The 13,330-nt window shown below is 48.0% G+C and overlaps 1 protein-coding gene across 5 annotated transcripts in view; it reads right to left on the bottom strand.

Moving 5' to 3' along the window:
• TLN2 (talin 2) overlaps positions 1-13,330 on the bottom strand; it is a 481,872-nt gene that overhangs the window by 195,463 nt on the left and 273,079 nt on the right. For all 5 annotated transcript variants that reach the window (XM_062206051.1, XM_062206049.1, XM_062206053.1 and 2 more), the window contains 4 exons: positions 5,412-5,583; positions 3,634-3,731; positions 1,412-1,541; positions 605-757 (listed from right to left, as the gene is read on the bottom strand). In XM_062206051.1, coding sequence (XP_062062035.1) covers positions 605-757; positions 1,412-1,541; positions 3,634-3,731; positions 5,412-5,547 — 517 coding nt within the window. In that variant the 5' untranslated portion in view covers positions 5,548-5,583. The remainder of the gene's footprint in view (positions 1-604; positions 758-1,411; positions 1,542-3,633; positions 3,732-5,411; positions 5,584-13,330) is intronic.

Below are 13,330 nucleotides of genomic sequence, written 5' to 3'. Positions count from 1 at the left end.
GAAGGGGAGGCACTGTGGCATATTGGGTAAAGCCACAGGCTGGGACTCTAGCATCCTGTATGGGTATTGGCTCAAGACCCGGCTACTCCACTCCTGATCCAGCTCCCTGCTAATGACCTCAAATAGCAGCAGAAAATGGCCCAAGCATGTAGGTCTCTCCCACCTACATGGGAGACCCAGATGGAAGCTCCTGCCTCTTGGTTTTGGCCTGGCCCAGCGTTGGCTATTATGGTCATCTGGGGAGTGAACCAGAGGATGGAAGATCTTGCTCACTCTCTCTCTCTCCCCTTCTCTCTAACTCTAACTTTCAAATAAATAAATAAATCTTTAAAAAAAGTTAAAAAATATTTTAGAAGCTAATGGAGAAAATGCTGAGATAATTTATATATTTGATACTAAGGGATTATTTTGTAGATGTGGAATGCTATTACAGTTACTTTTTATTTCTTTCAGAGTCTTCTGTATTTCAGAGACAGAAACCAAAACACCAACAGGTTAAAGAAAAACAGAAAACAAAACCCTGCCCTGGGTCCTAGAGGTGGTGGGCAGGGCCAAGGCTCAGCAAAGCCACGCCCCCAGCCGTGCTTCTTGTTCAGGCACTTACGGTCATCATCTGTGTGGAGCTTGGCCTTCAACTTCTCCATTTTCCTCTCATCTCGTAATAGTGTCCTGTCTTTTTTGAGCGTACCCGTGCCTTCTTCTTTCTTCTCTTCAATAGTTTCTTGAATTAAAGAGTATTCTTCATAGTTTGTTATTCCTAGCAATGGAAATAAGGTGGTAATTCTAAATTATTAAATTGCTTCAACCCTGTTCAGCCTAGGGGAGGAGAGAGGCAAAGGGGAGAAAGAGGCCTTAGAGTTGCAGGGAGGGGTCAGGGAGGCTACCGGGCTAAGTCACTCTGGTGACAACCAATGCTCTTGGGCTGCCTATGGCACCTTGAAAACAAGATCAAACAAGGAGCAACTGAGGAGCTGAGCTGGGCAAGGCCATTTCTTTCCACACTGGAAGGGCTCCTCCAGATAGGGAGTAGATTTGCTTTCCAGGGAGAATGACAGAAGCTACAGTAGGGAAAGCTGTCCATCACAACACCATCACCACGAGTGACCAAGGAGATGGTGGACATCAGTGATGCTGCAGGCAACTCCAGCACAGACAGCTGGAGGAGGGTGTAATCACACAATTTCAGAATATGGCTTTCGATCTGGAAAAGGAAAGGAAACTTCTCAGTTGTGACTCGGTGAGAAGTTCGCATATGTACATCAGAGTGAAGATCGGCACAGAAGAGGACTGGGCACAGCCCAGGGTGTTAGGACACGTGAGATATTTTCCAGATGCCCCGTAAGAGCAGGAGCAAGAAACACGTGACTAAAAAACAGAAGAGTAGGCGTAACGGGGGCACGGGAATGCTCACCTATCCTGCTGCAAATGGTGACCAGGAGCTCGCCCACGGTCTTGGAGTCGTCCACCATCACCGTCTTCACAGAGCCATCCAGCATGCGGATTTTCTGAGGTCTCTGCTTCTTTTTATATTCCAGAATGTCCTGGAGCACAATCGCATGCACATCTCACGCTCCGTGTGCAAATGTAACAAAGTCTACAAAGTGAGTCCCCAGCAACGGTGTTCCTTTCTTCCAAGACTTGTTTGAAAATCTTTCTCCCATTTCACGGGTTGCTGCCACTACCTTAATCATTGTTTTCATACAGATTTCTTTAAACATCTGATCGTGCAACTGCCTGAAGCTCACAATTAACTAAAAACTAACATCTGTTCATTTTTCTGTAAAAAGGCCTACATGCCTTTGAAGAAACCGATATGGTGCGTCTCCCATTTTACTTTCTATTGTCATAAGCAAAATTTTCCTTCCTGTGTGTGAAATACGAAGTATATTGTTTAAAAAATTTTAATCTGTATTTCTGTAATGACACATGAAATACAATAATTCTTCATAAAGTGGTAGTGGTTTTCTTAAGAGTACAACAAAATACTTGCATAGTAAGGTCATATCCGATAAGTTTGGGAGGTACTTTTAAACAAGAGACTTGTTCTTTTTTTTATTGCTTTTATAAGAATGAGGGGACTTTAAACAGCTGGTGGGAAATTGAATCAAAAGGGGGCAAAAAAAAAAATGGAAATCCAAGCACTTTTTTTTTTCCCATAATTCACATTTTCCACAAACTTTTTGAAGAACCCCTTGCAGAAATGCAAAGGGGGGAATTACCTGATATCAGGTATTTCACCTTTGCTCTGTGGAATACTGACTAATCTGATAGGTCCACTCCATCTTATACATCAAAACTCCAGTAACCTGGAGGTTATGTTGAAGAGAAAATTGAACTGTGTTGATTTTTCTCTTCTCCCTACTTCATAAGACAACCATTTTCATGGTAGCTGTTACAATGACTGATAGTCATTCAACTCACATTTACAACTTGAAATTTATTTTTCCTAAACAAAACACTGCTTAATATTCTGTCTCCAACAACCTTTAGAATGATGTTTTGCTTTCTCTCTATTCTTACTTTCTATACCAGACACACAGATGCCTGCCACACAAGGATTCTGGATCGTATCTCACAACTACAGAGCCCAACAACATGCAGAAACTGCTTCAAATGCTAACCTCAGGGGCAGGCATTTGGTCTAGCGGTTAAGACACCACTTGGGATACCTACATCCTAATGGGAGTGTCTGAGTTCAGTCTCAGGTCCATTCCTGCTAAGGCACATCCTGGGAAAAAGCAATCGATGGCTCAGGTACTTGGGTCCCTGCCACCCATGTTGGAGACCCGGATTGAATTCCAGGCTCCTAGTTTCAGCCTGGCCCAGCCATAGCTGTTGCAGGCACTTGAGGAGTGCACCAGAGATGGGCAATCTTTGTCTGTCTCTCTGCTTTTTTTTTTGACAGGAAGAGTTAGACAGTGAGAGAGCAACAGAGAAAAAAGTCTTCTTTCCATTGGTTCACTCCCCTAATGGCAGCAACGGCTGGCGCTGTGCCAATCCGAAGCCAGGAGCCAGGTACTTCCTCCTGGTCTCCCATGCGGGTGCAGGGAGCCAAGCACTTGGGCCATCCTCCACTGCCCTCCCGGGCCACAGCAGAGAGCTGGACCAGAGGAGGAGCAACCGGGACTAGTACCTGGCGCCCCAACCGGGACTAGAACCCAGGGTGCCGGCGCCGCAGGCAGAGGATTAGCCAAGTGAGCTACAGCGCCAGCCTGTCTCTCTGCTTTTCAAATAAACACAAGTCCAGGAAAGAAAACTCTTGAGAAAATGGACTGAGACAAAAGACCTCTTAGCCTGTAGGACTCAAAGCTCTGCTCCTGACCTTTGAAATGATTAAAGGGATCTTCAAATTCCTAAATGCACCATGCATTGTCTACAAACCTCTTTAAAAAAGAAACACACACACACACACACACATCCCAACCCCAAATGTGTCAATCCCTTTGGGGAATTCTAAGTATCTGGGTTGTTTACATCATCTGTCCCCACCTGGACAGCGCTTACTGTACAAAGCACATTACATGGAAAATATTAGTAAGATGCTCTTGACCCAAAACAGCATAAAAATGTTGGCGTGTATGGAAGACTCAGGGGCGAGGAGACAAGAAAACAGAAATGCAATCAGCAGCATACCCCGTTTCGCAACATGTAGTAATCCAGTGTTCTGCCCGCTTCCAGCCATATCCCCTTCCTGGGGTCTTCATCCGAAAGAAACAGCCCATAGTCAGAAGCTGGAACGTAAACAGAAAGAAGCACAGAAGATGACAGTGGGGATGAAGCCAGCACTGAGTAGCAGGCCCTGAGCCTGCTGACTCGGCAGGGTTGTGAGTGTCCTTCTCCAGACAGAAAGGTTTCGTTCTGACAATGCAGCTGACTGCTGGGCCTGAGGCTAAGAGTCGAGCTGCAGACTCACCCACAAATAAGGCTCATGTGTCTAAAAAGCCACGGGCCATAGCAATGTCTACAGCGCAAGGAAGCATCAAGAGCAACGCAGCCCAAACTTCATTCTCACTGGAGGTGACTTTGTTCTTCCTTCCTTGCTGGGAAAACCAGGCAAGACTCCTTGAAGAATGACAAGATGGCATGGAGAAACTAAGGAAGGTGTCACCCAAGTCCAAGGCCACTGAGGCAAAAGGGGACAGGTTACACCTGTGGATCCCTCCATCATCCCAGCACAGCATCACACAGGACAGGTACAGTCCCTGCCCCCATGACCACCAAATTGTGAAGAAAATTAAGTTTCATGTCCTCCCCAGAACCCCTTAGTCTGGCCTAGGAAGTATAAAAGGCAGGGGTGGCCGGCAGGAGGGGAGCAGCATCAGGTGGTATCCAAGGACTTGTGGCTTCCTTAATGCAATTCATGGGCACCTAAGGGACCCAGAGCACACTCAGAGCTCCTGCTGTTTCTTAGGAAAAATGACTCCAAGGTCTTCAAATTCTCTACCTTCAAACTGAAGCCGTACAGCAATGCAGCCCTAAGAAAACTGACAAATCAGAGAGAAACAACAACAAAGGGACTGAAAACTGAAGGCACCAAATCTTGGATATGCCACCAAATCTTGGAACAAGGTTGGGAGGTAAGCAAACTTTATTTCTGGGTAATCTCAAAATAACACAGCATTAAGAAACTATACATAATGCTTTCCAAACAAAAGACCTAAGAGTTTTCTGAAAAGTAGGTCTTTTTAAAGACACCCATCTTGACGCACAGAGAGCCCTGATGGGATGTTTCACTTTGACCTTTGCAATTTTTGAAGGCAAGTTTTATCCCACGTTGATATTAACAGCTGTCCTATTGGGAATGATCCCAATTTCTCAACTATCAGTCAAATAAACATTAAGTAAAGCAGGGAGAGGACAAAGGAAAGGGGAAATAAAATGACATGAATGTCTTTTATTTAAACTCAGTTTAATGGGGGCCTGTAGTTTGCATATCAAACAAATGCCTCCCCAACCCTTTTAATGACTTTGAGGGAGAAGTTTGTAAGGCTCCTTCCATGGGCTTGAACCAGAAGCCTTGCCCTGGGTCCTAACGGCTGTGGCAGGTGTACATGTGTGCACAACAGGGCTCAGGATACACACAACCAGCAACTCTGAGAACAGCTTCATTCATTCTCTACTGGGCAAATGCACTGATATATCCAAAAGTGGTTTGCCAGCTGCACAGCCTGAGTGACACTGATGCGTGGGAGGGCCAAGATGCTGGGTGTGGAGATGATGGTAACTCAGAGGTGGTCATTCTCATCACATTCTTTATCCAGGGAACAAAGTGTGTTCCGTCTCAGATGTTACTCCACTTAAAACATGCACACTCGTGGGCAAGTACATCACTCAGGCCTCTGTTTCTTTAGCTAAAAGGTAAAGAACTGAGAAACACATTTTAAGAAGCCAATGCATCAGCAACAACTCACCTTGCCCAGTCTGTGCCTCAGGGACCCGTTCCCGGATAACTCGACACGCATCGTACACAGCGGTCGATGGCTCAAACTGCATGGTCTTCACCACATTACAGTGGCGGACACAGATCTTTAAGGACAGGGCCACCATCTTCCTCGATGATTGGAAGGGTCTCAATTACAATGTCTGGAAAACAAAAAGGCAAATTATAATTATTTCAACTTGGGTAGGGGGAGAATGCTCAACTCTCAAGTCAACTTAAAAATCAAAAGAGTTCTTTCTGCCATCTTCCCATGTTACCATAACAGTGCACATGAATGCCAAAAAGAGAGGCCAGCACCACTTTTTAAAAAAATTAATTTATTTTGAAATGCAGTTACAGAGAGATCTTCTACCTGCAGATTCACTCCCCAAATAGCACCAATGGCCAGGGCTGGGCCAGGCCAAAGCCAGGAGCCTGGAATTCCATCTGGGTTTCTCACATGCATGGCAGAGACCCAAATACCTGGGTTATAATCCAACACTCTCGGCCGGCACCGTGGCTCAGTAGGCTAATCCTCCGCCTTGCGGCGCCGGCACACCGGGTTCTAGTCCCGGTCGGGGCACCGATCCTGTCCCGGTTGCCCCTCTTCCAGGCCAGCTCTCTGCTGTGGCCAGGGAGTGCAGTGGAGGATGGCCCAAGTACTTGGGCCCTGCACCCCATGGGAGACCAGGAGAAGCACCTGGCTCCTGCCATCAGAACAGCGCGGTGCGCCGGCCGCAGCGCGCTACCGCGGCGGCCATTGGAGGGTGAACCAACGGCAAAAAGGAAGACCTTTCTCTCTGTCTCTCTCTACTGTCCACTCTGCCTGTCAAAAAAATAAAAATAAATAAATAAAATAAAATAAAAAATAATCCAACACTCTCCCAGGTATATCAACAGGGAGCTGAAAGTGAAGCAGCCAGGACTTGAACCAGCACTCCTACAGGATGCCTGTGTTGCCAGGGTCATTATGCTCCTGCTCCAAAGTCACTGACAGGTCTTTAACTGAGGATAAAGCATGGTCACACTGATGAATCTGAAATCATTGATGATCACAGAGCTGGGAAAACTGTGAACTTCACAAGCAGATTAAATAAGCATGGAGTGATTGGCCCCAGATTTGACAAGCAACTGAGAGATCCAGAAAAATACCAGAGCCATCTGCCTACGCTTGCCCAGCTTGGTTCCCTGTAATGACCACAAAGATGCAAGAGGAGGGAAGACTTTGGCTTGTCTTTTAGAGATGCCGAATGAATGAAAAGCCTCAACGGACTCTGCTTCCAGCAGAAAAGACATCAAGAGCATAAAACAACAACTAAACAGATCATTTTTACTATTGCAAAGTTGGTTGTATTTTAAAGATTTATTTATTTATTTGAGAGGCAGTTACACACAGAGGTATTCCATTAGCTGGCTCACTCCCCAAATGGCTGCAATAGCCAGGCTGGGCCAGGCCAAAGCCAGAAGAAAGGAACTAGGAACTTCATCCAGGTCTCCTACATGGATGCAGGGGCCCAAACCCTTGGGCCCATCTTGTACTGATTTCCCAAGCCATAAGCAGAGAGCTAGAGCAGAAGAGGAACAGCTGGGACACAAACTGGCATATTGATGGGATGCTGGCACTGCAGGAGGAGGCTTAACCTACTATGCCACTGGCACTGGTCCCTATAGCACAGTTTTAAAAATTGACTTTGACAGTGCAGGATGACCCAAGTGCTTGGGCCCCTGCACCTGCATGGGAGACCAGGAGGAAGCACCTGGCTCCTGGCTTTGGATTTACACAGCTCCAGCCACTGCAGCCATTTGGGGAGTGTACCAACAAAAGGAAGATCTTTCTCTCCGTCTCTCCCTCTCACTGTCTGTAACTCTACCTCTCAAATAAATAAATAAAATCTTAAAAAAAAATGGCTTTGAAAAATTTGAAGAGTGAAGACAGTCACATATCAAAGAATGTGACTATCACAGGTGATGAGGAAACTCCCCTGGGAGGAAAGAGCCACAGATGTTCGGCAGGCCTCCCTCTCAACAGCTCTCCCTACTTGGGGTTTCCAGAAACCGGTCCCAGGAGTGGAATTCCCAAGTTAATGTAATCAAGGACATAGGCAGAGAGCCTTAGACACCCCCGGTTGTCTTGTTAAGATGCCTCTGTCAGCAGCCTCTGTGTCCCAGGGTCCCAGGTCCCTCCACACCAGCTCCCAGGAACAGGGCAGGTTCATGGATGCCCACTTGGGTGCTCTTCATGGCAACAGAGCTCTATCATTCCCCAGAAGCCCTGACTTCCAGGCCCTGCTCCATCACTAGGAGCAAGTCACTGTGGCCACTCTGTGCTGCAATTTCTCTACAAATCGAGGCACTGTAGTTGACATCAGCCCCGCAAAACTCATAAAAGAGAGCCCTGAGGGGAGTCAAGGGCAGGCCAAGGCCCAGCCGCAATGAGCAGCCTCAAACTCCACGTGGGCCATACAGCTTCACAATTATGAGGCCTCGAGGCAAATAAAACATCAACTCAGTTCTGAATGCATTCGGATAAATCACTGGGATATTTTTGCTTCTTACCAATCAATGATTTGAGAAAACATGAGTTCAGGATAGCTTTGAATTATTTCACAATCGCCTTCTTTTTTAAATAAGTCCAACAATTTCTTTCTTTTCTTTTCTTTTTTTTTTTTTTTTGACAGGCAGAGTGGATAGTGAGAAAGAGAGAAAGGTCTTCCTTTTTGCCATTGGTTCACCCTCCAATGGCCACTGCGGCCAGCGCATTGTGCTGATCCGAAGCCAGGAGCCAGGCGCTTCTCCTGGTCTCCCATGCAGGTGCAGGGCCCAAGCACTTGGGCCATCCTCCACTGCCTTCCCGGGCCATAGCAGAGAGCTGGCCTGGAAGAGGGGCAACCGGGATAGAATCCGGCACCCCAACCAGGACTAGAACCCGGTGTGCCGGCGCCGCAAGGCGGAGGATTAGCCTGTTAAGCCACAGCGCCGGTCAAGTCCAACAATTTCATGCTTCTTCTTGCAGTTGGTGGCCCTGCTCTATTCTGCAGTCAGAAACATACCTGCCTGCTGCCACTCCTGCCAGTTTCTGTCAAATAAATGTATGCCTTGGGCATAAGACAGAGGCAGAGAAAAAAAAAATCTCTGTTACAAACATCTTTTTTCCTTGTGCCTGGAGAACCATGCAGATTTACTGGGCTGTCATCCCAGCCAACACAACGCAGCCCATTACAGTCAGGCAGGGGCTCACACACTGAATGGGCAGCAGGAGTCACATAACTCCGCAGCAGTTCCACACTTACACTCCCTTCTGGTCATTCACTAGAGAGCTGCAGGGAGCAAACCTGGACTCCAAGTCCCGGAGGTTTCTTTCCCACTGGAGGAGGCAAGTGCAAGAAGCACTGAGATCGCCAAGGGCAGAGAGGACCACAGGCTGCCCGGCTGTGACGACCAGGAAGGTGCCGTCGGGCCTCGGCTTCTCAGCAGGCTTGATCCACTGGCTTCCTAAGGACACAACTGGGTCCCGTGGTGCAGGGAATGTTTTCATCACGATTTTTAATTTGTATTTCTTTGGGAAGAAGGGAGGGGGAAGGAGAGAGGGAGATAGGGAGAGAGAGAGAGAGGGAGAGAGGAGGAAGAGGAAGAGGAGGAAGAGAAGGAAGGAAAGAGGGAGGAAGGGAAGGAGAGAGAGAGATACAGACACAGGGAGAGAGCTCTCATCTACTGATTCACTCCCCAAATGCCCGCAACAGCTGAGACTTGGCCAAGCCAAAGCTGAGAGCCAGGAACTCCAATCTAAGTTTCTCCCACATGAGAGGCAAGAACCCTATGACCTGAGCCTCACCTCTGCCTCCCAGGGTCTGCATTAGCCAGAAGCTAGAGCCGAGAATCGAACCCAGGTCCAATACAGGACACGGGCATCTTAACCAGCACCTTAAGAGCTAGGCCAAACATACATCCCCTGAGGGTGTTTTTAAACAGATGCCCGAGTATGTCTGGGCACAGTTCACACAAGTCTCACGAAGCAACCACTCATGCATCCCACTGTAAGTTCACTCTGACCTCTGCTTCCATTTGGAATGGATTTTGTCTGTGAAAATATTTCTTTTTTGAGAAATGTCAAGATACACTCCTCAATAAACAACAGCCAAGTGCATGAGAACTCTGCCAAGACAGAATGAATTTCTTATAGCCTGGGCAGAAGCTGGACTGCTGGCATGGCAGAGGGGCTCCAACTACTTGACAATTTTCCACCTGCAAGAGTAAAGACTACTTTAAAGCTCTCCCACCCCTCTGTGTTATTTGTTTGTTACAGGGATAGTGAACCAAGAACTCCCCAGTTTTGAAAATCAGATTTGAATTCTAGAGATAAGAGGTCTGCTTCGCTGTGATGGAGAACACTTCCAACCTGGGGCTGGGTTGACAAGGGCAGGGTTTCCTTTAGCCCTGAGACCCACAGACATGGGTAGTGGGGGATGGTCAGTGGGGAGGACCCCCCCCCCCCCCGGCTCAGTGTTGCCATGGACATTGTTTATGCAAAGCACCAGAAAGGAGGGGGTGATTCATCCCTTCTGCTCTCTGACAAAAGTGTTCCAGTTGGTGCTGCCAGAGGGCTGCCCTGCCCAGGCTGGAAACTGCACTATCTCAAGAGCAAATGAGTGTTCCCCTCTGGCTATTCAGGGAGCATCCATCAATGGGAGACCCAGAGCTGTGAGCGAGGCCCCTGGAGCCTAATGGAACAGCAGGACCTAATGCCAGAGCTCAGAAGCGGAAGACACCCAGAGAGTAGAGACAGACAGATGGAGCGACAGGGTGGGGAGAAACAGGGAGCCTGCAGGAAACTTGAAGAGAGGTGAGAAGGAAAAATCTCTGCCCCAAACAACTGGGAACACGGATTTGGGATGAGCTGGTTTGTGATGCGTTCAATGGAAAGGAGTGGTGGAGAGTCGAGGGCAACCTGGAGATATAACCTAGGAGGGAGGCACTAGAAAGGCCACACAGGGAGGAAGAGAGATTCAGGATCTGACCGGAGGACCGAGTTCTGGAACAGTGGCTCTGAATCAGCAAGAGGAGGAGGAACCGGCAGAGGGAGCCTGGGGAAGGCAGGAGAGGAGGACAGCCAGAGTCCACACAAGAGCGTGCACCGAGCAGAAGGGAGAGATGCAGCATATTAACTGCTCACAGTTCACATGGGACAGACACAATGGGGTCTGGCCACCTGGAGGTCGCTGTCAGTGTATGCAAGAGAGTCTTCAAAGGGCAGCTGGAGGTGGAGGAGGGGCTGCCACAGCAGATAGGGAGTGGTCGCCTGAGCGGGTCTGCTGGGAAGAGGGCAGAGCAACAGGAGGGAGTTCTGAATGAGGCTTTTAGGATCTGAGATCCTAAGGTCTGAGCTCACACATTGCATATCTGCTGGGCATTCCACAGGAACTCATTTACACGGACAGGGGTTCCACCTTACTGCGGCTCCAGGCTCAGTCTCAGGACAAGTGTGCACCCTTCCTCGCCACACATGATCTCCACCCAGAGCCTGGCCCATGGTGCTGGTGGACGGCTGATGGGTAGGCAGGTCTTGGTCCTTGCAAAGGACCAAAGAGTCAGGTTCAGGTTCAATTCCAGGACTACTGATGCCTTAGATTTCTGCACCAAAAAATACTTTCCCTCTCCCATCTTCCAGAAAGCAGCAGTCAGCTCCTATGCAAGGATCTTCCCGGAGGAGACTCAATGTGTGGCCAACTCTTCTCATTAGATCCCTCTGTTTCCTCCTCTTAAAAGTGCATAAAGAGGCCATGCAACAGAGGCAAATGTCCTAGTTCAAGGCAGATGTCCAACAGAAACTGTGACATTTGTGTTCTCAACTTTTCTATCACCCCAAACAACTCCTGAAAAAAGCATCAGTATTACCACATGGAAACACAGTCTACCAAAACAAACAGAAAACCTCAAAACTGAACCTGTCATCCTCAAACAGCACTTGTACCCGGGTCTAAGAAAGCTCCATTGCTGTCTTCTTATTCCTGTCCCTCTTTCATATGATTCCATGTACCTCTGTACAAAGACAAGGTATTTTTACCATCATAATGGAGGACGAGCACTCCCACAGGGAAACCTGGCTGAGGTCTGGCACCACAGTGACTTCATCTCCCTCCCCCAAAAACCACAGCCGTGAGCTGTCCTGAGCACCACTCACACAGAATCAGAGTCTTGACAAATGGACATTTGTTGCAATTAAGCTCCCTGATTTACCCTATGGCAACAAAGGATGGGATTAAAGCTTAAAGCCAGAAGTGTCAGCTAAAGACACAGTCTTGTGTATTTTCACCACTTGTGAGCAATCACTGGACTTGGCTTTCCAAACCCACACTGATGTTTATTTTTTTTAAATTTATTGTTTTATTTGAAAGGCAGAGTGACACAGATCCTCCACCCTTTAGTTCACTCTGCAGATGGCCACAACAGCTAAAGTTGGACCAGGTCAAAGCCAGGAGCCAGGAACTCCATCCGGGTCTCCCCTGTGGGTGGCAGGAGCTCAAGCACACAGGCCATCCTCCGCTACCTTCCAAGGTACATTAGCAGCAGGAAGCTGGACTAGAAGCAGAAGGGACTCAAACAGGTGCCCAGATGTGGGATGCGATGTGCCAAGCAGCAGCTCAACCCCCATTGCACCACAACAATGGACTCTCCTGCGGATGTTTAAACCCTAAAGGATTTGTGCAGGCATCGTGGTGCAGTGGGTTAAGCAGCCACTTGCAATGCAGGCAGCCCATCTCAGAGTGCCCATTGAAATCTCAGCTGCTCTGCTTCCAATCAAGCCCCCTGCTGATGCATTTGAGTAGAAAGCAGAAGACAGCCCCTACTACCCATGTGAGAAACAGGGATAGAGTTCCTGGCTCTTGGCTTTAACCCAAATCAGCACTGCCAATGTGGCCAACTGGGGAGTGGACCAGCAGATAGAAGATGGATCTTTTTCTCTGTCACTCTGATCTTCAAGTAAATAAATAAATCCCCTTTAAAAAAAAAAAAACTTCAACATCTTATATTAGCTGTTAATAGATTAGTATTGATGGCTGAAGAATTAGGGTGGATGCTTGGCCCAATTATGGCACCTGAAGGCAGGGCCCTTGGGAAGGCCTGAGTGGGTTAGGTTGTGAGGGTGGCACTCCACGTAGAAGAGAGAAGAGTGTGTTCCCAGTGTCTCTGCTTTTGGGCTCATCTCTGCACTTGCTCCACCACTGTCAGCCTCACTCCATGCCTGACTGCTGGGGCCACCAGATCTTGAACCTCCAAACTGTAAGCCAAAATAAACCTTTTCCTTCCCAAGATGCTCCTGTAGTTAAAGTAACAAAACCTGACTAATGCAGACATCCCCCAAAGTCCCAAGACAAGGATGTAGCTCAGACAAGGTGTCTCCATCCAGGCTTGCACTCCTTCCCCCTCCCCACATCCCCCCACCCCCCACCTCCCACCCCCACCCCGGTTGTTTTCAGGACAGCACAGCATGGGGGCAGCCTGCCAGAGGCCTTGGCTTCCACTTTGCATATCCTAAGCCCTCTGCCAATTCCTGCCTCTCCAAGCTTTTATTTAATAGTGCCCAATTGGAGCCTAAGAGAGCTAATCAGGTTTCCTTTTCTGATTTGGCCTCAAGAAAGCTCAGAGCCAAACCTGTACACAATATCTTGCAGTGTTAACAGTTTGATCCTCACCTCCATTTTATGATGGTATCCCGGTTGTTCCTTTCTTTTCTACCCGTCTGAAGGCATGCCTTTTACTGAATCTTAGGTCTTTTTTGCTAAGAGACAGGATATGCATTCATAAAACCTGCATTACTTGTCTTTCCCTGGTCTCTTCTCACTCTGACCTTTTTTGCCCTCAAAGTACAGGTGAAGGTCACCTGGACCAACACTAAAACCCTCCTGTGGCATC

This window comes from Lepus europaeus, chromosome 11 (assembly GCF_033115175.1).
Source record: "Lepus europaeus isolate LE1 chromosome 11, mLepTim1.pri, whole genome shotgun sequence".
NCBI classification, from domain to species: domain Eukaryota; kingdom Metazoa; phylum Chordata; class Mammalia; order Lagomorpha; family Leporidae; genus Lepus; species Lepus europaeus.
Note: the sequence above shows the minus strand (reverse complement) of the source record. Positions and strands in the feature narration are given on the sequence as shown.